The sequence below is a fragment of the Anopheles merus genome, chromosome 2L, assembly GCF_017562075.2.
Source record: "Anopheles merus strain MAF chromosome 2L, AmerM5.1, whole genome shotgun sequence".
Classification (NCBI taxonomy): domain Eukaryota; kingdom Metazoa; phylum Arthropoda; class Insecta; order Diptera; family Culicidae; genus Anopheles; species Anopheles merus.
The window spans coordinates 42373269-42400351 of record NC_054083.1 but is presented as its reverse complement, the minus strand read 5'-3'; the positions used below and the strand labels follow the sequence as shown (position 1 = coordinate 42400351).

At 43.8% G+C, this 27083-nt stretch overlaps 1 protein-coding gene across 10 annotated transcripts in view; it reads left to right on the top strand.

Moving 5' to 3' along the window:
• Positions 1–27083, top strand: part of LOC121593693 (gamma-aminobutyric acid receptor subunit beta) — a 73829-nt gene that overhangs the window by 8752 nt on the left and 37994 nt on the right. For 7 of the 10 annotated variants that reach the window (XM_041916275.1, XM_041916279.1, XM_041916281.1 and 4 more), the window contains exons 3-4: positions 12158–12255; positions 16515–16582. In XM_041916275.1, the coding sequence (XP_041772209.1) occupies positions 12158–12255; positions 16515–16582 (166 nt within the window). Of the gene's footprint in view, positions 1–12157; positions 12256–16514; positions 16583–20640; positions 20709–27083 lie in introns of those variants that run through there. The other 3 variants (XM_041916277.1, XM_041916278.1, XM_041916285.1) reach the window with 2 other exon arrangements.

Below are 27083 nucleotides of genomic sequence, written 5' to 3'. Positions count from 1 at the left end.
CATGGCCAATTAAATGGGTGGAAAGGGGGACAGGGTAGGGAAAGCTATCGTCTACGGGGCTCGGGGCACAAATGACCTGAAAGTGTACCGTTCAGGCCCCGCGCGATGGCGTGTATTATAATGCCATTTCATGTGCCGAGATGCTTATTTTGGACCAACGGCTCAGGGGGACACGAAAAACTGAAACCCGTCGTTGGCTCTCTTTTTGTTTTTCAACGGAAACCAAAACAATAAATTTTATTACTCAGCTCACGATGATGGGCACATATGGTTGCGTTAAGCTTTTTTGGTAGGAACATATTTTCAATGTGGAATTTGGTCGAAAAATCAATTCGATCACGCTAGCTACTAGCTGTTTCCTACCACTTTCTTTTAAACATTTTCACAGGTTATAAATTACTTTACTTTGGGCCAGTCTGGTGGTACAGTCGTCAACTCGTACGACGTAACAACATGCCCATCATGGCTTCAAGTCCCGAAAAGACCGTGCCCCCATACGTAGGACTGACTATCCTGCTATGGTAACAATAAGTCACTGAAAGCCAAGCTCACTTCATTAGTGGGTACTGGCAGGCCTTGACCGACAGCGGTTGTTGTGCCTAAGAAAAAAAAATTACTTTATACAATAAATAAATAAAATTATAATTATTATAAAAAAAATAAAATGCTTCAACATATGGATTACTTTTGCTTTCATCGAAAGAGTTCGCATGTCTAGTCCGGCACACGCTATCCAAAACCTTTGATTAACGACAAAAAAACGGGTTTCAAAAGGACCTGCATTATGACATGTTGACCTTGTTATCGTGCTAGCTTATCATTACGTGCGCGATCTTTTCCACCGGGTCGTTCCACCATTCGAAAGCCATTGTTCAAACTCTGGCGCTTTATACAGCGTACACGCCTGCATTACAGCAGCTCGTGGATGTTTCTCCGCTGCCCTAATATCCACCACTGGGCTGGTGGTGTCTAGCACCAGTTGACCTACTTGACACAAAACCGTACATGTTGCAGCGATGCAACAGCATCACACCAACACTGTTACCCCTCTGAAGAATGATTCCCATCCCAATGCTATGCAGCTTTTGCCTTTGCTTGTGAGCAACAACCGATCGATCGACCGGTTTGTAGTTGGTAAAGGGGAGTACCGAACAAAAAAAAAAGTTAAGCCTACCAATTCACCTTTTCCCCCTTTTTGTTGCCGGATTATTCATTTTCTTTGCCACGCTGCTGGAAGCAAACGGGACCTAGCTACCCAGTAACAACGAATCTGTTTCTTTTAAGTGTTGCCTTCGAAACAGCACCGTAGAGAGAGAGAGTTTCGCCGAAGGAAACATTACCCAGTTAAATGACAATGTACGAGCGTCGTGTAAAACCATTTGCTTCTTTTCCAAAGTGCCATTTTTTGTTGCTGTTACAAAAAAAAGCCTTCTACTAACTTACCCCAAATTTAATCTACCACGGTGCAAGCATCATTTCGCTGCCATTATCGACAAGTGGTGGTAAGAATAATGTACGCTCTCGCTCATACGAGAGGCAAACCGCCCTTTTCGCGCTATCAACTGCCTTTATCTCCGAGGAACACGCGCTCCGGCCAAAAGTGACGCAAAATTATCTGCTACTGCATCATCAGCCAGCCAGACCCAGGCCCGCCTTTCGCAGGCGATGCTAGTAAAAGTGAGTGGGCTAGGGTGGCACATTTTGTTTGCTCTCTATCGAGATGGCCCAAGTGCCAAGTGCACGATGAGGGTTGCCTTTTTTCACAGCTCGATAGCAGCGTTCATTAGCCGTGAAGGGGCTTTTTTTTTAAACTGGATAGGCGATGGTGCAAGCACTTATCGGCACCCGCGAAGCGTGTGAGTGTGATAGGGGAAGCTAAAAACCAATGTTATCGCGCTGGAGAGGAATACTTCTGTTAAAGGGTGAATCTTTTCCTTTCGCAATTGCCATTCGATTGAACGATGCCTGAACAATGTCAATATCCTTGTTGCAAAATGGTGATGTTCTATATTTGCACACACGTGCGTTTTCTTTAATACTTATATCATTTTCAATTTTCTTTTTTGCTCTTGTAAGACAATAAAGCACTAGGCGTCTCCATTGCAAACCCTTCCATGGAGGCGCCTGATGGCTCGTACGTTTTTACACCTCATTTCACCATCTTCAAGTGACAGTGCGAAGCGTACGTAATGTATTTATACTGCATACTCTATTTATACAACGTTTTAAATAACTTTCTGATCGGTTGCGAGGTTCGTACGCGGGGGGTTATAAAAAGGTCTTGAATTTGTTACACACGACAAAACCTGAACCTGACCCCGTGGGCCACATCCACAATGCCCCGATGCACTTCAGCTATTGTGTCGGTGTGGAGTAAAATTCTACTGAGTGCACTGCATGGCCATCCGCCAGCACATGCATATATATACATATGATCCGCGCGTTAACATTCTCTCCCCGTGCTTTGGCACCACCGGAAAGACCGGAGCGCCATGGGGAAAAAAAGATGACGAAACAAGCGCCATGCTTCGGTACCGCCGGCAACGCGGCATGGGCAGTGCGGTGTAAAATAATTTTTAAGCCAGCGAAGCGTAAAATTCTCATTATATTATGCATATTTGGCTTTTGCCTGGGCTTCCTACCTGCCCCACGCCACGGGAAACAGTGGGTCAAGGGAAAATATCGCTCTACGGTAAGCAGCTAACCCCGCAGCATCCGGCAAGCGATAGAGGCGATTTCCGCCGGATGCCAGCACGGCATACTGACAACGCTGAGCAAACTAGCTGCATGGAGTGCTGTGCCCTACCCGATGTGACAGGCCACGAGACTTCAAGCGTGTTAATTTTCCATCAGCCCGACTGCCATTTCGATTCCCATCGGAGTGCAGCCCGCTCAAGCTTTCAAATAAAAATTCTTCCTACCCATCAAGCTCCAATGAAAACTTTTGCCACGCTAAACAATGCGCACGGGAAGAGTTTTTACCACCAGCCCATCACCTAGCAAAACCGAGTTCGGTTCATTCATATTTTTGCCCTTTTATTTTATGTTGCCCAATGTACCACTGGAATATTGGATGCCAAGCCAAACGGTGGCGACAGTGGACGTGGACGTGGGATAATTTCTAGGGCCTAAGGTGAAAGTCGAAAATAAGTCAGATCCATGGGGATAATTAAAATCTCAAGAGAGCTACGTGAAGCGCAGCTCGATTTCACAACCCTCCCTCCCTAGTGACCCCACCACCAACCAGCACCGATAAGAACCCCAATGGGTGGTGCAAAATTCCATCAGCCAGCCACGACACGACGGTGGCTGCGCTGAAACTCCAAATGAAGTTATCGAAAATTCATTTTCAACCCGCTGGCCCACCCCCGGCCCGGGGAATTTCACGTAAATTTTGCGACGGCTCCGAGGGACTGAAAACTTTCTCCATTGGGCACCAGTGCGAAAGGGGGCGGGGGCAACTATATGGGCAAGCAAATTTCATAACCTCTGCGAGGAGTCACGGAGAATTCGGTGGTACATTCGGCGCTGACGACGATGCTGCTGGTGATGACGATGATGATGGTAAAGTTCGGTTGAACGGGAACGAATCATGTTACCAATTCCCCTGTTCACCTGCAGTGGGAACATTCCATGCGATGGGGAAGATCAGTTCCCGGAACATCATCATTAACCGACAAACTCCGTCGGGCATTACGCGCGCATCTACGTGCGGAAATTTATCACGTGCGCTTCTGACGTACCCTTCATTTTGATAAAATTAATGACAATTGAAAGGTGGAAGTTTTGATAAGTTTTCAGGCGTATTTGAAATGACAAATTTCATGCGCCAAGTTAATTATGGTTTAAAAAAGCAAGTGGTTAATTAAGCAGCTACTCCACATTGAGTTAATAAATTGAATAATATAGGGAGATTTCATACATGAATTACTTTTCATTGCACATAATAATATAGAGTGTAATAATGATCAAAACCAACAAGATAGTCGTTGCTCGCTGAAATCCAGTTCGAAGGACTAATTTAAGGCCTATTTACCGTAATTTGCTTGAGAATATAAATCTTAAGATATATCCATAAATTGTTCATTCTGGGGCGTTTTCAATCAAGTATAAGAATATGTCTTAGTAAAAGAAATTCAACACGATTCGATCGCTCCAAAAGTTGTCACAAAACTACGCCATTTTCCCTTTACTGAACACGCCTTTGCTCCCACGTGCCACTGCCGTTTTATGATTCGAAAATGGATTTCGCCTACCCGCCGGACGGGGCCATCTGCCGCTCTACATTTAATCCGTTCATATAAATCAAAGATATACACCCGAGATCTTGATAGTGCTTCTGCGTCGTGCCAAGCGTATTATGTACGGTGGACGGGAAGGATAAAAAAAACGCTGCACGGATAAAACAACCATCCTCCCATCTCTTCCCACCCCACTAAGGGAGTAAGATATTCTTGCAATAAAAGAGTTGCTTTTTTAATTTCTTTCCAAGCTTGTGTAATCACGACCGTCCCATCAGACGGATTTACTACCGCTGTAGAGCAGAACTGTGGTGCCGCAGGTGCCTTTGGGTGCCGGGCTACGAAAATTCCTCCTCCCAGAACACTACCACACCTTTTACACCTTCCTTGAGATTTTTTGTGTGAGTGTGTGTGTGTTTTACTCTCTCAAATCCCGCTCCGACGCAGTTATTTGATGCTTCGCAAGATTGTTCCCCATGGCACGGTCCCGGGTACATTCGGTTCTGCGCTCGTTATCTTGAGCCGAAGGTAGAAACCCATTACGACCCATTGCCGTACCATCGTCTTCTGCCGCCTTCTCCCCCCAACCTCCCCAACTCGGCAGCGGCCCTGTGATTAATGAAAACGGATTTGTCAGCGTTTGCCAGCAAAACGCGATTGGGGATTTATAATCAAAATTAATAGTTTGTTTTCATTGCGCTTCCAACACACTTGCGTCCGCTGCGAGAATGGCGCACCACCTGCACACCGAACGTTTTGTGGGTCCGGTTTGCTGCGGAAGGTGGTAATGGGTGTGTGCACCGTGCCAGAGAACTTTCATTCCCATGCCGATTTCGACAAAAGATTGTATGCGGGATGGGCTATGACATCTCTTCCATTCCAGCTTTTTTTCTCTCTCTCTCTCTGCATCGTCTTTCGACTCACTGCGTGCGCATCGCAAATGAGATGGATTTATGCTTCGCGAATCGTTCCCCGCGGAATAGCGGAAGAGGATTGAAAACGATTCCACTAGCCAAGCCCGCTCCATGATCGCTCAAAAGAAAATCTCCCGGATCAGTAAGACGTTTTTTGCCGTACCCTTTATAGCTCCAACTCTCTCTATTTTTTTCCCTACTTTCTTTCTGCAACTAATTCCCCTGATCTCACAGTACCCGGATCTCTGCCTCGTTTCTAGCATCGTGCTAGCAAATGCCTTGGAGATTCCACTTTTTCTACACCACCTCATTTGGTTTGCTTCATTTTACACTACACACGCCTTGTTCGGTTTTTTTTGTGTGTGTGTGTGTGCTCGTCTTCTTTTACTATCTAAAGCAGGTCAACTGACTTCTCGTTTGACTGCGGGGATAGCTCTGCCTTAAATGAAAAGCTTTCCATCCCTTTACTCCGTTACGACAACACGTTTTGCTTTAATCTCCCTTTTGCTCGTCATCCCCTCCCGTTTGAGCAATGGTTCAAAGCCAACATCGAGCGCACTTTCCCATTATACGAGCCCCACCCTGCTTTTCTGTGAGGCAGCAGCAGCAGCAGAACAGCATTGCTCCCCAGGGAGCAACGGTGGGAGGAAGGGAAAACCCCGAAACCCATAAAAAACAACCTGCAAGAAAAGCAACATAAATTTGATTACCAGTCCCAGTGCTCGTTTCTTGCAGAAGCGTCCAAACCGAAACCCTGGCCCCGGGAATGGAATGTCATGTAGCTTCGGTTCTCGCGCCCGTGTGTGTGTGTGTGTGGGGCGGAGGAGGTTTGTGACGGAAAAGAGGGTTTTCATTTTACCACCTCCCGTTTTTTTTCTGTATGCTAAATGATAAGAGGAGTGGAAAGTGCTCAATGGATGGACGGACGGGACGGATCGACTGCTGCTGCTTGATGGACATATGATGTGAAATGCTGGGAGTAAAGTTTATGAGCCACGGGAAAACGAAACGATTTCAAACGGACGGGATTGCGTTGCCAACGGAGGGCGATAAGGCAATGGGTTTTTCTTTTTTTGTAACGGGAAATCAAGAATGGTCATAAAAAGGTAAAGGGAAAACCCCTTAGCGCTGTTATACTCAGCGCATATCTCAGCAGATACATTAATGTTGGTTTGATTTTTTTAACGGATTTGTTAGTCAAGATCTTTCGATTAAACGAAACCTACGAAGCTTCAGCATTGTAGATAATTTTCACATTTCTATTAGTATGTTTACAAATGAAATGTTTGAAAGTTTTTTTTTCTGGAATGGTGAAAGTAAGGATCAGCCCAATACGTTACATTAGCGTTACGCGTAACGTCTGTCGTTGTGGAGGAGCAAATTGATACATATTTTAGTCTTAATTCTAGTTTTTTAATTTGATAATGAGCAAGTAAGAAGTGTCCAAAAAATATTACAAAAAAGTTCATTCATCGCTAATAAGGATTGGAATTAATTAATATTTCATTAAAATCAAAAACACTATAAATATTTAATGTTATCATTTTTATTATTATTATTATTACTTTTTTTTACTTTTTATAATAATAATAATAATAATTATTATTATTATTATTATTATTATTATTATTATTATTATTATTATTATTATTATTATATTATTTATTATTATTATTATTATTATTATTATTTTATTTTTTATTATTATTATTATTATTATTATTATTATTATTATTATTATTATATTATTATTATTATTATTATTATTATTATTATTATTATTATTATTATTATTATTATTCTGTTATTATTTTTGTTTTTAATATTATTATTACTTTTATTATTATTATTATTATTATTATTATTATTATTATTATTATTATATTATTATTATTTTTTTATTATTATTATTATTATTATTATTATTATTATTATTATTATTATTATTATTATTATTATTATATTATTATTATTATTATTATTATTCTGTTATTATTTTTGTTTTAATATTATTATTACTTTTATTATTATTATTATTATTATTATTATTATTATTATTATTATTATTATTATTATTATTATTATTATTATTATTATTTTTATTATTATTATTATCATATTGTTTTCAAATTCAATCAAAGTTATGAAAACTGGAAGTTTAACCAAATCATTAAAAAAATAATAATGATAAATATTTATTTATTTATATATTTTTTATTTGTCCAACGATAATTATGATTCTAAATAGCCGAAAAGGCTCATTTATTATTTGATGAATGTAACTGATATATTTCATGCATTAAATATATTTTGTTGTAAAAGACGTTATTGATTTTCAGGCCTTTCAATGGCCTATTTTTCATAAACCACAGTGCAATAATGCAAAATAACTAACCTTTCCTGTATTTGTAACATCAGACTTTTCCTTGTTTGTATCGATTCAGCATAAAAATGTTATCTTATATTTTCATCGCATTTTGAAATATTTTTTATTAAAATAATCTACGATCGGATGACAAAAGTATAATAAAAATGCTGCTAGTTAATATTATAAGGCATGTAACGCTTCTCCAATGTAACTTAGAGGGCTGATCCTTACTTTTACCCAAAATCGATTCGATTCTTGTACCAATATCGACCCATTTGCTCATCGAAGCTCAACAAAGCATCGTATTTTCTTTTTCCGATTAAGAAAAGTGACTTGAATACTTCCTACAAACTACATGCAGTTAAACTGCTCGAATGTGCGTTCATTGCTGTGAAGCTTAAACATGCTGGGCTGGTTTTAAATTAAATTCATAAAAAGAAAACTACTCCAGCACCGCCCTACCACTGCCGCAAACGCACTAATAGTACTTACCACCGCAATCTCGTCGTCGTCTTCCTCCTTTTTTGTACGCATCCCATCAGCAGCTGAGGCCCACTCATTTAGCCCACTATCTTAATGCTCCTCCCCCAATCCCTAACCAGGCAACCGCACTTTGCACTCATTTGTAAGCTAATTTCTCCGAAGCGAAGCCAAGTTTATGGGCTTTCTCACACCGTGCTACCCGTATCCGTATGGGTCCAACTATCCCACCCCGCTTGTCTCGCACGCTCTCGTAGTATTTCGCAATCCCCGCCTTCCCGGGAGCACAGGATCCGTTCGCAACCGAACAATAGCACCAAACGACTTTTGGCTCGTAAATTAAACCTTTTAAAGCAACGGCACGGAACGAACGCAACGGTACGGTGCCACCGTGCGTCTTTGCTAACCCAACTACTCTCCCCGGTAGAGCAGCACGGAGTGGAGTGCGAGGTGGTTTTGCTGCCAGTATGGTGGTTATTTTTATTGCCGGAAATGGAACCATGGCGCTAGGGTCCCTCGCTTGCTACTCTACTCTAGGCAACTAGCGCCTGTGTGCTGTGCTTTTGCTTTGCCAGCCTTCTGGAACGCACCCTCGGGGCCGGGTTGTGGTTTTCGGTGTAGTTATTTCACTCATTTCCCAGCAGTAGCAGCAGCAGCAGGAGACCGAGCGGCCCTGCAAAACCGGAGTGGACGAACCGGGAAATCAAATTGATCCCTTCCGCAGGGGATCCACTCCACTTCTAAATCACATACCGTGCCGCACTGCAAATGGCTCTTGACTTCACGCACACGGGCTTCCCCGGGCTGGAACGCAAAAAGGGGGCAAAACATTTCAGAGACAGCGTAGTAGCCCTGATACCCGCCGACCTGGTAACGGCCGACCCTGCTGGTCGTTCCCAGTTTGCATGGAGAAACAGAGAGCGGAGAAAGAGAGGAGGTGCGTTCGACATAAATTATGCACGCTGACTAACCAACCATCGGCGCACGAAATCCACTTGGACATACATTGAGCCCACGTGGCCGGGAGGTCGGCAGAGTGGCCTTAGTGAGCCATAATAGTAGCTGCTGCAGGGCTGTAAACTGGTAGTACTCCGTGGTGGTACCGTGATTTTGGAGATGAAGTTACGCTTCGTTGCAGCGCACTGTGGTGTGCTGGAGACTTTTTGATTTCTTCATTGAGCGTCATAGCGAGTCTGGAATTGATAAAGCAGAGCCTGTTTGAAGAGATGCTGGAGTGCTTGGTGAACAAGGATTTAGTAAGAATGTCATACTGCTTGATGTATTAAAGCCTCAGTTTTGAGTCTTACTCCTGGAAACTCATCTAGCCAAAACTGATGTACGAAAAGTACCTGCACATTTCTTCCAATGTTTTCTTATAGCCTATGTTCCTTCGGGTATACTTTGATGTTATCGAATCCCTTGTCTAACATTAAGATAACCTCTGAAAATGATACCACCTTAACCAAACCCAACAAAAAAGCAGGGCAAGTGCAGAATCCACGACCAATATCTCGCACCCTGTTCGCACAGGATCCCGGGAGAATGCATGGCTCAACCACACTCACACACACACAAACACATTTTCGCACAGTGTATGTGTACCGTCGTTCCCTGTTGGCAAAGCTTTTTGGCACTTTGGAGCTTCCAATCCGCTGGCCTGCTGCGCACTCTCGCAGGTGCTCTCTTTCTCTCTCTCTCTCCCGAGAGAAATAAATATCACAATAACAAGTCACACAACCGTACCAACACAAACAAACCAGCCAGCCAGCCCGAGGTACGGGGTGCGATGATGGTTAACGCTATTTTCCATTAACACCGTAACTAGCTCCCCTGGGAAATTCATCTTTAGAGACACACACACACACATCCGCACGAGCACTTACTTACGCTCTCGAGGTGACCCTTTTTTCCGAGGTGCACAGCGAACGGTGAGCGTACCCGAGCACTCAGCAAAGCGCTCCGTTTACTCTCTCGCAAGTGTGCCATGCAGCCTCTCGCCAACACACCCAGTTGTTTGCAGAGCAGAGTTCGTGCCTCCCGTTCTCCCTGCATCTCGTACTGTACGGAGGTAACTCTTATTTTTCCCCCTTTGAAGTGCCTGCGAACCCGACCGATGACGAGCAACAATTGTTGTGCAACCCTGTAACCCTGTTTTGCGGGGCGGTTTAATGTTTGGTCGCTGCTGATGTACACATTTTGAGCTTCAATTTCAAACTGCACAACAACAGTAACGATCGGCCTTCCTCGAAGACGCTCCCAAGCTTGCAGCTTCCACTTCTGGCGGACACTATCAAGTGTCGGATCGCTCCGGAAGGACTCATCGAAACAGACACACAATCCCTGTTTTGCCCCTTCTTCCTTTGACTGCAACGTGTTTAAAGGGTTGCCTTTCGCGTATCGGGTAAACACGTCCCGAAGGCAGTGGAAATTGATTACATTGTCGTTGGGTGTGTTTTCCCATTCGCATAGCTACCAGAGCTCATATGGCTCATCCCCATTCGGGTCCGATTTCGCTCGCGCCAGCCCAGTGCGATTGATGCTTTGTTCTTCCAGCTGACTTCACTTTCCACACTTGGTGGATTGGTTTGCTGTGCGGTTGGCGTGTTTCTAATCCCAAGAGCGGTATACAAGCATGCGAAAAAGGGGAAGACGCTCGGCTAGTTTGAACGTATTTGCATTTCGAAACAACGACCAAAAAAAAAAACGGACCGAGCACAATTCGGCAATTTCAATTTGTTTCCTAACGAAAACACCACCGGGTAAATATAAAATAACAAGCCAAAGCAATAGCCCGAAGTTCAAAGGCAAGCTGTGGGGAACGCTTGCATAATTAAAGCGTTTGCTAAATTATTTCGCTATCCACACTGGCACACTGCCCCTCCCACCCGTCCTCTCCCTAACCGGCCAGAGCAAAATAGAATGTTAGTCGCCTGCACTGTGTATCCCTTTTGCTCCCGAGCAAGCATAACTTTTGATGTATGATTTCGTTCTGTGCTGTGCACTTTTTTCTTCTTCTTCTTCTGCTCATTCCCGTGCCAGTTGGGAGAGCGCTTTTGCACAGCTCTCCCTGCCCTCCCCTTAAAATGCTCCTCTCAGTGTGGCACTGGAATTTCATTAATTCTTGTGTATAAATTTATCTACCACCCTTGTCACGGAACGGTCCACCTTCCCGTGGTGCCCGGCTTTTTCCCATTCCCGAGTTCGGGCACCGTAAATCCGGGAAGCAGCTGGAAGTGTGTGTGTGTGTGTGTCCCTGCTACCGTGGATACCGGCAGGATGGCTTAGTGGTTCAAAAATTTATTATCAATATCATCACGTCCAAATGTTGCTGCTACTCCCCACGACCACGTTGCTAGGTGCATTGCACAAGTGGGACGGTGGAACTTTGCCTAAAATTTGCCTCCCCTCAATGGGCGGGCGCCTGCTCCGGTGGTCATAAACCCTGTACCCCGTACCCTGCCACCCCGAGTCCCTTCGCCAATAAACAATCCCCGGACGTTCCGCGTCTCGTTGGAAACGGGTCACTGCTGGATGCTGGACGGTTTGTACGGGGCTAATAGTTTCACTTAGATACCATTGCTGACCTCTCCCGACACACACACGCGATGGCCACCTGATATAGCATAGCTAGAGAGCGGCCATAAATTTACCGAATCAAAGCTAGATTACGTTGCAGCAATTCGGGTGCGCCGCTGTACGTGGAAACGGTGCCAGATTGCTGCTTCCCGAGTTGAATGGTGTTTGCAGTGCCATTGGGGTAATGCACCACCACTCCTCTGCTTTATGGGCAAGCAGGGGTGGGTTGAGGGCTGGCAACATAACTCATAATGTTGTACTATTTTCATTAACATCTGACACGACGCAGTGTGCACGAAACAAAGTTTTATCTTGCCACCGGGCCAGCGGCGAGCGGAAAGTTTGGCGGGGAAATTATTTCATCACACCCATTTTCTCCAGTTTTTGTATCTTTGCGCGCGCGTGTGTGTTTGTGAGTGTAACATTGTACGCAAAAAATACCACAGCAACTTTTCAAAACATACACACACACAAACAAAGAGCCAAAGAACGTGATTTTCCCCTTTCTTCACAAAATGCACAACACACCCGAGCTAACCACACCCTTTCTTTTCCACCTTCTTCTTCTCTTTCCCCAGGACCGGAGGCGGTAGCATGCTCGGTGACGTCAATATATCAGCCATTCTAGATTCGTTCAGCGTTGGTTATGATAAAAGAGTAAGACCGAACTATGGAGGTACGTATTAACTGTTCCGATGTTCCCCGCTACTAAACCGGTCTGTCTCGTTCTCGTTCAACGGTTCTTCTGCCCGCGCTTCTGCTCCGTACCACCGTGTAACGCACCGTAACTCCAGCGCCTGCCAGCCGGGTGGAATCAACAACGGGTGGAGCTCGTTCGTCCTCCTCTGTGGTGTCTCCTCGGTGTCCTCGAAGCTCGGAGCTCCCTGCAACGTGCCATTTCATTCCCCTCAGGCCACTTTCACTTGTTTCTGCCGATTTTTGTTCTCCCCCCAATGCGTCGAAATCCCTTCTTTTGCGCTGTCCCTTTGGTTTGCAGGTTTTGTAGATCCTTCTGGACCTCTGTAGAACACGGTCAAACATTGCCGTCCAATGTTATCGCCCTCAAACACTATGAAAAATGTTGTACTTTCGATAGATACTCCTTAACAAATACGTTACTGACCTACATTTGCGATGTGTTACGAAATCCGTGTTGTTTCCAAGTCTCCAAGCACCCTTTTGTGGGGTGAAGCGGAAGCTTTTTGGGCTGTACTAATCAACCAGGGTGGTGCCCGGTGTAGCACCGGATCGTTTCACAAGAAACCTCGCAATGTTGTTAAACGAAAGCTAAGCAAACAGCAAACGTGCAAAGCGCTGCTCGTTCCTATAGCTTTTGCTGCCCTCATACCCTGTTATACCTGTTTTGCAGAAGCAGCAATACAAAAGCGGTAGGTAACACACACACACAGACGAAAAGAACAGAAAAAGAGGCATCACAAAACAATATCAAATACAAGCGGACCAGGATAAAAAAAGGATAAAGAAAAACCAAGCTAACAAACCAGTTGTTTGTTGTTCATCGGGTGCCGGGTTCACTCCCGGATGCGCTATCGTTTCCTGTTTGCATCCATTTCCGGGTGGCTTTCTTTGCTGTTGTTTTCGCCCCTTCCTCCCTCTTTGCTTCATCTCCGCTGGATGCAGATGCCGTCAGCCGATGGCACTGGAAACGAAACACACACCGACACCAAAGCTATTCCCTATCGGGAATATACTGTTTGGGACCAATGCGACTGCCTGCAGCAAACAGGCAGAGCGCGAAACACATAAGCTGGTCAGCTTATTGCAACACAAAGCTACCACTCACACACACACACACAGTCACACAGACAAACCTACTCGCGCTATCGATGAGCATGATTTTTCTATAGTGTGGCTAAAAAGTCATCTCTACCTTTTGGGAAATAAAGACGGAAACAAAGTGTGCGATTGAAGGTGTTTTTGTTTTTCCATCGTTCTTCCCCTCCTCCACTGGCGGCACTGTGTAGATATATTGTGTGCCGTTTCAGAAACACACACACACACTTTTTTCCTCGTTCTTGTGTCCAACAACCCCTACGCCAACCCTCGGAGGAGGGAACAAAAGTGTGCGAACAACCGTATCAAAACCTTCGCGCGCCTGAGAAAAAGCGCCAAACAACGAACGAAACCGAAAAACAACGAAACCTATTTAGCAAACAAAACTCACACCATACCCCCAGGGAGAGTGATAAAGGGGGAGGAGCGGTGGGGGCGGAAACTTAACCGTATCTCGCTACACGTTTCAATTCCCGTTCTGAGCCCCAGTTGTGTACCACTTTCTGCGTTTGGGGTTTTTGGTACATCTATATAGCCCTCTGTGTTTGTGTGTGCAAACGTGTTTGTTTTAATTAATTTTTCTGTTTTCTCCCGTGGCTTTTCTGCTACTGCCGCGTGTAGCCCAGGAAGAGGAAGGGGAATTTATCCTCTCCCGGATCCCCTTTCTAGCTTCGCTTTGGGCTGGGGGCAGCATTTTTTGGGCGTTCTTTCCTTTTCCAGAACGTTTCTCACCATGCTGCAGCCGGTGGTGCTGGTGGTTCCCAATTGAATGTTTTCTCTGTTTTGCACACTCCCGCCACGCTACTTGCTTCCCGTACGTACGAATGTACCACGCATTGCAAGTGCTTCGTTTGTGGCGGAAAATACAGCCGGAGGAAAGTGCTCCGAATGTTATCGACTCCTTTCGATTTTCTTTTTTTTTACCATCCTTCACTAACCGCCCGTTTCAACTGGTTGGTGTGCAAGTGAGTGTGTTAACATAAAACTACACACTGCAGTGCCGACTGTCACTTGCGACCGGTGAATATATATGCACTGTCACACAAACGCTCCGACCTCTACTGGGTACCTGGGATTGGATTGCTGCGGCAGTTAAATTATGTCACATACTTCCACTCTCGCTGCCAGTTTTGCGAGACCGCACGCTGCGGGAGTAAATAATTTTCCACGCAAAAAAGGGGTGTGCCCTGTTGGGACGTTTGCCAGTGTGCAGAAGGACAAAAAAAACGGAAATACAGTTGCACACAACACAGGCCACAAAACCTTTGGGCAAACAATCATGGTACAATCGATGGAGCGCTTTCACGCGAAATGTTTTGCTTTCGGGTGTTCCCTTTAGTGTATGTGGGTGTGTGTGTGTGTTATTTTTTACCGCTTCTTTGCCACACACACACACACACACACACACTCATTTGTAACTTACACGACACGACGATATGTTGTCGCACGGCAATTCTCCATCTGCGGTGTCGATCAGCAATGCCGCGCCGAAAACATGGGAAAACCTTCGTGGCTTCTGTGGAGAAGGCACCTTCATATTGATTGTGGTTGTTTTTCCCCATTACTACTCTACTCTTCAATGCTGCATCTCTGCACTATGCCAGCAAATACCCGATACTAAAGATGTATCTCTCTTTCTCGAAAGCTCAATATGTTACACGGTACTGGGCGCCTCCATCGCGTGCACGGCGCGGGCTGTGTCCAGTCAGTCACCAGCTCGAGCACCCTTTGGTAGATCCATCCTTTCGTTCCTCATGTCAAGTGTATGTCAAAAGCATAGAGCTCTACGTACAATTTCCATTGTTTGTATTTCATTATAATTTTTTTATTCCTTTTTCCCCATTTCTCCTTGATAATCTGCTCTCTCTCTCTCTATTATGATCTTGTAGTGTTCGTTTGAAAGCGAAAACGCATCGATGCAACTGATGAGTCGTCGCCGCTTACTTCCGTTTGTCGAATGTCTTTCGTAGTCTTTCGTAATGAACCTTTCCTCACATCTCCTCAAAACGAGACGCAACGGCTCCCAGGAAGCCTGTGAGTGAAATCGTTCAGCGCGACAAACGTGCTGAGACGCAGATGGACAACCGCGATGATTGAACTGTGAACATTCGTTCACGTTCACGTTCACTCAACCCCAAACATAACCTGCTCGTACATGCAGTGTGGTCCCCTCTTACTTTCCTTTTATTATTGGTTTGAAAAGAAGAAAAACACATTTCTACTGATCCAGCGTGATTTCCTACTGTAGCGCAAGCGCCTTCCCATAGTACAGAAAATGGCGGCTTGTGTATTACAGTAAAAAAAGCAACCCCAATATACTTCATCGAGATCGCGCGAATTGCGATCTTTTAGACAGCTGATCAGTATGTGTAGTTATGCAAGATTATTGCTTTTACGTTAAACAGTACCTGCATCCCAACATAATTCTTTACCAAAACGAAAACACTTTCTTCTATTGTGGTTTTTGGTTTTCGGAAAGTTTCCCCTCCCCTACATTCTACTTCCAGCTCTTTCCATTTTGTGCGGTATTTTTATTGCTTTCAATCAGTTTAATCGTTAGCCAAAAACAAAAAGCGATGTGCGCGCCTATTCCTATATGTTTGTGCTCGAAACCGGTTTGCCACTCTCGTGGGTCCGCGGAAGCGTATCGATCGTAGGGAAAAAGGTGATCCAACCAAGCATACCGAAACGGATCGCATTGTGCGTAGAGAGCAGCTCGCTGCCATAAAAAAAACCAAAACCCCCTTGCCCAGCCGTACTTCAACACTGCGCGAAAAAGCATACCATGTCGCCATCTTTGCCTGCATTGTTTAGTTGTTTGTTTCGTCTCGTGGCCGTGTTCGTGTTCGTTGGGTTTGTTTTCTTCCCAGTTTTGCTCTACCCCCGTCCAAGATTCAAACTCCATAAATTGCTCCCCCCCCCCCCCCTACTCGTCCCGAACTAGCCCTCGTCCCCGACCAACAAAGCTTTCTTACAGACCATCTGTTCAGTAACGCGCGCTCGTGTGTGTGTGTGTCATTGTGCCCGTGTTTGTTTGTGCATTATTTCTTGTGGTGCTTCGTGTACGAATCTTCTACTCTTAATGCGATATCGTTTATCAAATATGTTCTTTTATTCTTACCACAACTATCCGTGTTTCAGGACCGCCGGTTGAAGTGGGAGTCACCATGTATGTGCTGTCTATCAGTTCGCTGTCTGAAGTTAAAATGGTACAATTCACTATGACTAAGTACCGGCTCTGAAAAACGAGTCCTAAACCAAACCCCTCACCCTCTCTCTCTCTCTCTCTCCATCCACCATCCTGCAATCCTGTGTTACTACCTTCTTCCCCCGCCACAAAACTTACGCCCCCGGGGATTACCAATAACTTTGACTAGCGCCACAGTTTGATTAGCCCCTGATGAAGCCGTCGCGTGTAACAACCCACGTACCTTTAACTCACAGTGTGAGCTAATGTTGAATGTAGAACAAGCTATCTATACAGTTTTTTTTTGTATACTCAAAACAACTCGTTTTCGTTTTGGTTCCGTTTACTACTGTGTATGCTGCGTTTAGCTATTTTTTGTTTGCAATATTCTCAACCCGCCCCCTTGTTTGTGATACTTAGAAATCCTTGCTCCAATTGATTTACCCTTTCGTTTTCTCGTTTCCCATGTCTGTTGTATCAATAGTTCGCCCCTCCCTACTAACCGTTCGTCACCATATAGTTTTCTTTACCGTCGCTTCACAAACTTCACAGTGGGCGCGTCTCTGCGCCCTGCTCTACAGAACCTTTCTCACCAACTTATCACAACAATAGCTCATATTTTTCTAGTTTACGTTTCAAGTACACTTCCACCAGATCGTCCCTCGATCATCCAAGATCGTATCGCGGAACAAATTTTTGATTTCATTTGTTGGATATCTTCATTTGTCTTGGTTTATGTTCGTAGATGCTTTTTCTTTCGGTTTCGTTTACAAATTTTAATTGCCTTCGTTTTCGTCCCAATTGCCGCTTGTTCTGATACGTCCAGAGAGACAAACGCCCCCGTTGTTGTCGAGTTGTGCTTCTTAAAGCATCGACAAGGCGTAGGGAGAAACATGCGCGAAAGGATGATCTTGTTAGTCATCTGTGATTGAACACCTTTGTAGTAATGTTACTGTATTTGTCTCGTATTGTTAGCTAAAGCACACGATTCTCCTCTTGTGTCTACCCTTTACTTGCTAGAGCCTCTGTCTTATCCAAACCGGAGTCTTGTACACCAAAGCAAAATACCAGCAACAACAAAAAACAGCACCCATTAGTTGTTGTGCTAGCCGAAGCACACCTACAAGCAACGAACACGTTAAGAATCGTTGTTTGTTTGCGTCTTTATTCTACACCCTTTCGCTCCACACGCACATTCTTACTGTTCACAGCCACACGGTACACATTTGTTTCTTCGTTCGTCTTGTAATTCTGTACCACACAGCACACTAACACCGACACACAAAACCCCTGTCCTGCTTACCAATCTGCATACCAACACACAGTATCTGCAAAACTCTCTTTTTGAATCATAAATTTACACAAACTCACCAACATAAAACATGATTGTGCATCTCGTCTTACTGAAAAAATATGATACCTTGCGTCTAGAAACGTTTGTCGTAGCATAAATGTTAGTTGAAAGGATTATTGCTGCTTAGAATTTTTCAAAAATACTTTTGTACTGAAATATCACGTTAGTGATCTTGTAGAAACTAATGTAAAATCTTAAATAGTCATTGGACCACTTCTGTACCAAGAATTGTGTACAACTACTCAATACTCAAATAAGATCGTATATATTTTGAAACTTTCTTCAAAGCGGCATTAATCGTTTCCCTTTCAACACTCTCCACTGAAACTCTGACGCAAACGGAACGATCATTTCAGCCCTATTATGACGAGACCCGTTTAAAGTACGGGCAGCTAACTCAAACTTCCACTCATACACCACAACCATCCTGTCATCTGCCACACTCACCCGTCTCACTTCAAAACAGAGAATCAGCTACGCAAACAAGGAACACCCTATGCTACTATTGCGAACAAAGTATGGGCCTGTTCGAACGGCCAAACCCTAACCAAAACCACACAAGTAAAAACGGACTACGGACGGAAGTGGCTCTACGATGTCCTAGCTCCCGATATTTGCATTGCAACGCTTTTCGGGCCCTGCTATGATATACATTTCAAACCAAAGCTTTCACTGTCCACACAGCTTGTACATGGGCGAATTGCTGAGGAAATTGTTCAAACCACTCCGCTTCCAATTCCAGTGGTGGATTTTCCACTTGTCCACTCCTAATCTTTGCCTTTTAAGCCCTAAAAAGTGCAACGATGCCACGGCACCACGTGGTGAGCGGTTGATACACTTTTGACAAACTGATATTTGCATCCTAACGAAGCTTAAACCTCAAACTAGTCTTAAAAGGGAATAAAGTCAACCGGGAATGTTATTTTCATACAAACATACTAACAGTTAGAGCGTGTCATAATGGTGCCTCATTGTGCCCCCCTTCTGACGACAATAGTTATTTGTGCCCCTGCACCACAATGCTCTCGCGAAAAGTGTTCACCGACCAAGTGGTAGCGACTTTTCAACGAGTTTTGGTTTCTAGCCTCAGTTACCAACGGGATAAAGCAGAATATTCCCATTAGAAGCGACTACTTTCAGCGCTTTCTGTCTCTCTTTCTTTCTCTCTTTCTCTCTTTCTATATCTCTTTTGTTTTCCCTTAACTGTCACAGTCAGCGAGTTCTGTATCCTCCTTTCCTATTGCGACATTGCGAGTTCTTCGTCAACATTCAAGTATAGTACTGCGCGCTCGGTGGCGGAACGCACGCACACCCACTCGCACACGAAAAAAACAAGGCGCATTCCAAACCAAAACCAACGGAAATGGTAAACAGCCCCCGTGCAAGCCAAACGCGTCGATGGGCTTCGCGATGGTGCAGTACAGAACAGAGCTTCGATGTAATGCGTGTGTGATTTTTCCAATTAACTATAGAACCACTGCGTTTTCAGAAGTAATGCGCTTTCGAATGACTTTGACACCGTCCACATGCAAATATGTTGTTCGTCTTATTTCATTGAGCTGAATGCAACGTCAGTGATGTATAGTGATGTGTGTTTCTAATGTTTTGAGTATATTTTTTTTTTCTCTCAAATATGTTTGTGTGGAGGCTCTACCTTTAGTAATCATTAGGTCGGCAGTTTATTTACCATTCGTTTCATTTTATACGCTGTTTGTGCATTTTGAATAGAAAAATGTAATAAAAAACGAATAAACTCCAACAACACAACTGGTGCCTAAAACAGATTAAAACTAATACTAACCACTATGTTACTATAAACTCTTCAAGATGTAAATGTTTTTACTCATAAATAATCCCCTAAACCACCGTAACTTAAAACCAGACTTATCTATAACATTCATCTATATTTCCTTTACTTGGCAACACTGTGGGCCTCAAACTGAGGTCGCTCCGCTATGCGATCGTTCCGTCACACTTGAGGTTCTTTTCCCCAAATGGATTATTCATCAGTCTTGCCGTACATTATCATCCCACCCCATCCAGCGATGTGATGTTCGGACGGCTCCGTTCTAGTTGAAGGACCCCCTCACCAACTGCTGTATAGCAAATCTACCCCAGCACACAGTTCGCTCATATGTATTCAAGTGTATACTTCTTTTGCTTAGGTCATCCAACATCCCCTGTTTCTAGCCTATTCCACCCAAACCAGCAGGAGGCATAAAAAAAAGAAAGCCCGAAGAACTAAGCTGTCTATAGTAGAATCACTGCGAGTGATTTGACTGTTTTAATTAGATACTCCCTATCGTTTCGCTGGGTTTCACTTTGTCCAAAGAGTCATCAATGCGCATTAAATTTTTACATCTCAATTTAATCCTTTGATATTGTCTAGTTCTATTAAACTTCTGGTTATCGTTCACCTTCTCTCTATCTCTCTTTCTCTTTCCCTCTGTTGCTACATTTAAATCAGCGCAATCCTTCGCTCTCAGTGTCGCTCGGTAATATCCAGGCTTTTCCTCCGATACTTTTCCAACAGGCTGCGCAACTCACTTGAACGCTTCTCACCCATGTCCATCATGTCTCTGTCGTTGATTCTTCAAGCTTTTCCACCTCAATCGAACCCGTCGTTTTGTACCAGACCAAAACTAAATCTACTTAAAAAAAAAAAAAAAAAACAGATCAAAACAAAATCAATCCAATTCATCTCGAATCTGCAAACTCTGTTCCAGGTCCCCCGGTGGAGGTTGGTGTTACCATGTATGTGCTGAGTATCAGTTCAGTGTCGGAAGTGCTAATGGTACATAGAACAATGCGCAAACGCATTTATTTTACTTCTTAAGAGTCCTCCTCCACCCCTATATCAACAACTACAACAACAACAACAACAAATCCCCCCTCAACCGCCCCCGAAAAAGATATGCCCCCAAGAAAACATCCTCCTCTAAATTGTTTCCGATTAGCGAGCAAACCAAAACAAAATGCGCTCCAATAAATCCAACAAAATTCTAGTGGAAAAAAATATATTTAAGAACTAATAAACGAATCAGACCAAAGGAGAAACACAAAAGCAAACTGACTGCTTCACTACCTTTACACACACACACACGCCCACACACACATCCACACGCACGCACACGCTGGCAAAGCAAAACGATGTAACCGAACGCATCTCGAGCTCCCGCCTGCCAAAGAGAGTGTGCAGTGCGTGCGTATGTGTCCCCCCGTGTGTATGTGCGTGTGTGTGTGTTCCTGAAGATGCACCCCAACATTGTTTGAAAGTGCTGAAAGCATTCGGTGCCGCGCGTTCCGTTCCATTTCTTTCTTCTCGCTGTCTTTATCTCTTCTTTACTATTTTTGCTGTTTGTTGTTGTATGTGTGCAATTAGCCGTACTACGTATCTTTCTTTGTTTTAGTTCTTTTCTGGATAACAAAACAAAAATACCACAACATGCATCTAAGTGTGTATTTGATTATCGTTTGCTTGATATATATACACATATGTATAAACATATATCTATTGACGTGCCAGGACGCACGCATCCAACCAAGAACAAACAAAGTTCAACGACGAAACTGTTCAAGGAGCCTGCCTGCCACATGTACTGGGAGCTCCCCCCTTTCTATTCCCCTTGTTTTCCACTGTCCCTAGGATATACACGCGTCCTGGGTGCAGCTTTGCTTCGATGTGTGCCGTTTGCCGATTCAAGGAGATTTAAGCTTTTCTCGGTGGCTGCTTCAGCTGTGTACTAGTTGCGCACTATACTATAGGGCGCCAGTTCTGTAGATGCCGGGGTGCAGGGGTACAAACCTGCTGCCAGTGAAACTGTACCCAAGCTCCGGCTGTGTTCTCTATGTGTTGCTATTTTATATGTTTCGAACCTCCTTCTAACGCTTCCATAACGTTTTTGAACTCCAATTGTTAGCCGTTTAAGCAGATAAATTCCCCTACTAGACTTCAGTTGCTCAATTACTGTACAACTTAGTAGAAACGTTCTCCAACGAAGTACGATAACTGACTGTTTCTTGCTGACACACTCGGGAACTATCTGTGCTATCCGAGCACCATACAGAAATGGTTTTGGATAAAACCCAAGTAATTCCCCTAACAATACAGTCACCAACGCAGCCTGCTATATCTATACTAGAGCAATGTCATACCAGTGGCAGCTGTCAAAGTGCTTGCAAACTGACACTTCGGGCTGCATGTCACCGCGTACCTGCTCCCTTACACGGACAGGGTGATGGGCAATGGCGCCGCCAAGCTGCATTTCTATACATATAACTATTATATAGTTTGTCAATATGTGTGTATGTACGTATGTATGTATGTGTGTGTGTTTGTGTGTGCGTGTGCGTGTGCAGCTACGTTTTGTTTGAATTTGTGCCTTATTTTCCATTTCGTTTCGTTTCCACCAACGTTGCCACCCAGCTGTGTCTCTTCCTTCAAAAGGACCGTAAACGCTTCTCCATCTATCTGCTCTCTCTCTGTCTCTCTTTCTTATGCTCTCTTTGGTTCCCGTGCCCAAAGCGCTTAAGCAGTTCGTTAATAAAGCGGTTAAGAAAAAAAAAGAAAGTCTTAATTTCTGCGAATCAATTCCAAGGATCCAACCAGAGCCGCGATGGAAAATATAGCCCCCCCATGACGCTCCCTCCCCCACACTCAGAACAGTAGCACACACTTACACAACCGGCACACACACACACAATAATACACAGAACACACATACAGCATGGGGAAGGTGGGAGAGGGGGATGGGGTGGAGAATATTAAACGGAAACGTTACGAACATGGTTTCAAGCTGACAGGACAATCTCGTGTTGTCCGTCAGTTTCGCGCTGCGTGTTTCGCTTCCCATCGAGTGTGCGCGCGCGCCCACTTTCCCCTTCACTCTGCTCGGCTCGATCGACCATGAACCGGAAGGATACGTTAGCTCTTCGCTAAACAACTCTTACCGCTCATTCGCCCCCTGCCCACAACCCACCCCGTTCTCTTCAGCCGTTCTTGCCATCCGTTCGGTTCGTTTTTGGTTTTGTGGTTTTCCTTGTTTTGCGTCTCACAACCCTGAATACGCCGGTTGTGTGCATGCATGTTTCGTAATCGTAAAATGCCATATAAATATAAATATATATAAATACATATATATATATACACACACATAACGAATCCTTCTGCTCTGACCTCTGTCCCGATGCCTGATTTTGCGAACCACTTTTGCCCCCCTCCCCTTTCCCATTCCCGCATAGAACGCTGTAAGCATATTTAATCCTTTGCGCTCCATTTTAACCTTTTCTATCTGTTTCTGATACATCTGACTATATCTATCAAACATCATCATCATCATCACCATCATCGCCATCGCCATCACCAACGGTCCATCGAACATACATGTATACACACCGCCATCAGTACCGCGCGCGCCACCACATCCGCTTTTTTCCGCTCGCGTTCTCCGGCCAACCGGAATACCGGTTTCCATCAAACCATTTCTTCAGCTTTTTCCCGCCATTTTTTATTTTTCTTCTTCTTTCCCCTGTGTTGCCACAGCCCCTTGGCTTTGGCTACCCAATAAAACAAAACTGAGCGCCGCCGTTTGACCGTGTGTGTATGTGTTGTGTTTCTCTATGTGTGATGTTCGTTTTCATTGTCTCTCCTTCGTTGTTTTGCGAGCGATTTTGCCGGTGTTGCCGCACAGCGTCATGCCGCGTGACTGGACGGAATTTGTCGTCGATATTTTTGGTTCCTGTTTATTCCCTCAACATGTTTATTGCTCAATTCCAATATATGTGCGCGTGCAGTCGATCCCACTTCGCGCTACCGTGCCAGGGAAAGGCCCAGCAAGGGTTGAAGCGCCACACGCTTTCGATTTTGCTGTTGCTGTGGCCGTAACTCTCTATCTGTAAATGTACAGATACGCTTGACAGTTTTACATTTCTGTATGTTTCATGAATCGTTCCTTGTTTTTGCAAAAAAAAAGGATGTTTTGTCTAGCAATTTTCTTTTTTTTTTGTAATTTTAAATGAATATTAACTATCCCGTATGTTTGAAACAATGATCTGTAATGAACAATTGAGTAAAAAATCATTTGAAAGTCTTTAATTGTATTACTTTATCTTGTATCACCAGAAAGAAAGGTAGCGTATTTTTTAATGTTTCAATGTTTACGCAGTAAAATTGACATTGAACTTGAATTGCTAGACAAAATTGACTGACAACTCTATTCCTTGTTAAAACGGTCGTCATTGCTATGCAATTTACAATCACAACATGACGTGATCGATTGCAGAATAATTACTAGGTATTTTTTTACTAACAAAAAAAAACAATAAACCATACCATAAATGTTACTTTTAGATTCGTTTCATACTACATTGCCAAGCAAAACTGAGCATATCGATTAGAACAATCTCCGCTACGCTCGGATATATCAACTCAAATAGACTACAAATGCAAGTTTTAACTATTATAGTTGAGTACATTGTTGTAAAACCATACTCGGGCTCTGTTTAAGTACTGATTCCAGTTGTTTGAAAAAAAAAGCCCTTACGAAATGTAAATGTTTGCTGTGATTTAATATAATGTTTGCCTTCCACAGCGTGGAAAGAGATTTATTTGTTATGTGTTACTTATTCGTTTGTTCGTTAATGTTTCCGCTGCGCGTGTCTAACTTTTCCCACAAGTGGCTTGCATTATTTCGGTGGTGGATTTTGTAGGATTAGGATTTCTCTGACGCTAAAACACGTAACCCAATTCTAAGTAAACTATACAGCAATATTTAAGCAAACAAAAAAAAGACAAACAATCGTAACGCTCCTGCAACCGAATATTACTACCGCAAAACTGCCCATGAAAGGTATTCCGCGGTCGGTCATATGCAACAAACAAACTAAAACAAAGACAAACAATATAGCGAGCACGAGCCTACGAATAGGGGATACAGTAAACCACGCCATTACCGGCGGGCCTGAACGCCATTCTCCGCCCGCAGCACCTCACAAAGGACCGAGGCACGCTACCTACCAAGGCGGACTACTGGCGGGAATGCGTTTTCGTGTGCGTGTGCGTGTGTGTGTGCGTTTTGTCTTGATTTATGAATATCGCTTTTCTATCCGAGCTTCGGAACTCGTTTTACTGCAACAGAACAAAAAAAAAACGAACCGTTTAACAAACCGTGTAGCCGTGTGAATAGCTCTTTTTCACTCTCTTTTACTCTCTATCTCTCTCTCTCTCTCTCTCTCTCTCTATCTCTTTTACTTCCCAAACTGTATCTGTTTTTGTTTCTCCTGTCTGTGTGCATAACCAAAAGCAAAAAAAATACAAAATCAACCGAAAGGCAACGATCTCGATTTATGCAATACTACTCACCCCCCCCCCCCCCCCCCCCCCCCCTGGCTGTGTTATCCCAATCTCTATCAAACCGCTCGGGGCAAACCGCGCTGGCAAATGACGCTCGACAAAGTGCAGTACTTCAACTTTGAGCAGCCGGTACAGACAAGCCCACCAATTCCCCTCGCCCAGCGAGATGCAGAACATTTCCTCTTGCATTTGAATCGTACCGCAAATTGTTGTTTCCACTCCCAACCCCCCCCCCCCCCCCCCCCCACTCCCTGGTTGTACTGTATTGATTCAAATCCAGCTCAAAACCTGGTACTCAAAACTAGCGGCAAACGACTGTTCGTTCCTGTTTCGTTTTTGTTTCAATTTTACATTGTACATTTAAGTTTATCGGAAACGTTTCGTGAAACGACCGAAATCAAAGTATTTTTACGTGCGTTTTTGTGTTTTTTTGTTGTTGTACCTTTTTTTTGCGAAAGCGATATTCTTTACCGATCTTTAACAAAAAAAAAACCCTTCCAAGATGGGGGTCATGTTTTAGCATTTTCTGTGTGAGTTTCCTTGTATTTTGTTTGATATTTGTAACGTACTTATATCGACCTCGCTATATATTATCTATATATTTATATGCATAGTGTAATCGGTTAACGGTGTGCGTGTAAGTTTGTGTTTTATTACACCAGGAAGGCATAAGATAAGTTGTATCATACCAATCCCCGCGGAAGCGCCGTCTACGAGAGATATTACTACATCCACCATATTTCTGGACTGTCTTTGTCTCTCTCCCTCTCTCTTTCTCTCTCTCTCTCTCGCTCTCTAACAACCACTCTCTTTTCTCTGTGTTTTTTTTTTGTGACTACTCTCATTCATATAATTTATCTTTTTCCCTTTCCAATTTCTCCCGATTATTCCAATTTCACACACACATCGAATACGTACTGCATCAAAAACTTTACTGCATTTTTGTTTTTATTTGTTTCGCATCTTTACTATATTTACTATTCCTGTTCATCCCTATTTGCTTCGTTTGCGCCAGTACGCTTATTGTATCTTACAATAAGATTTCAGTCTTTTAAACATCCTTCCTCTGTGTATCGTTATCATTGTACTTGTTCATTTTTTTTCTCTCTAATTCATATCTCTCGTCTTACTTCAGCATTGAAGATGTATTACTATTTCTATACCGCATTCATAAACGTTTATTAACAGTGCCTACACTACGTCTTACTACGCATATTGTTTATCAGTCCACAATTCTCTGAAGAAGAGTAATGGTCTCACGCTAGATATCTGTGTGTCTTACAAAAACTGTACCCAAAAACCAACTGCTTACACACATGACAACACCCGCAAATGTTCCTTCCCCCCACTACAGTAAATCATGCTTTGCTCACCACACCACCTGTGCTCCTCACCTGTGTCCCCCAAACCCCCCAAACCGATCTTCTTACGCAAACGAAACGATCGATATGTAGCTCTAATACACAAGCATTCTTTGTAGAACCGTGTGCAACCACCAACCACCCCTTTTGATGTGCATTAATTTCACGACATCCTTTTTGCCCACCGACCACCACCATCCCCCCCCCCCCCGTTCACCTCCCCTACAGCCAACAAAATTCAATGTCTGTGTGTGTGCGTGTGTTTGTGTTGTAAAAACTATCTAACCTACACTACATATAAGTGTCGTGCTGTATTGTTTTGCGTTTGTTTTGCGTTCAATATTCCCTCCTCCCCCCCCCCCCCCCCTTTCTCTCTCTCTCTCCAACAACAACCAACCTCTTAGTGCCTACCACCCACCACTAGTATGTGCATAATGCTATGTATCCGTTTTGATTT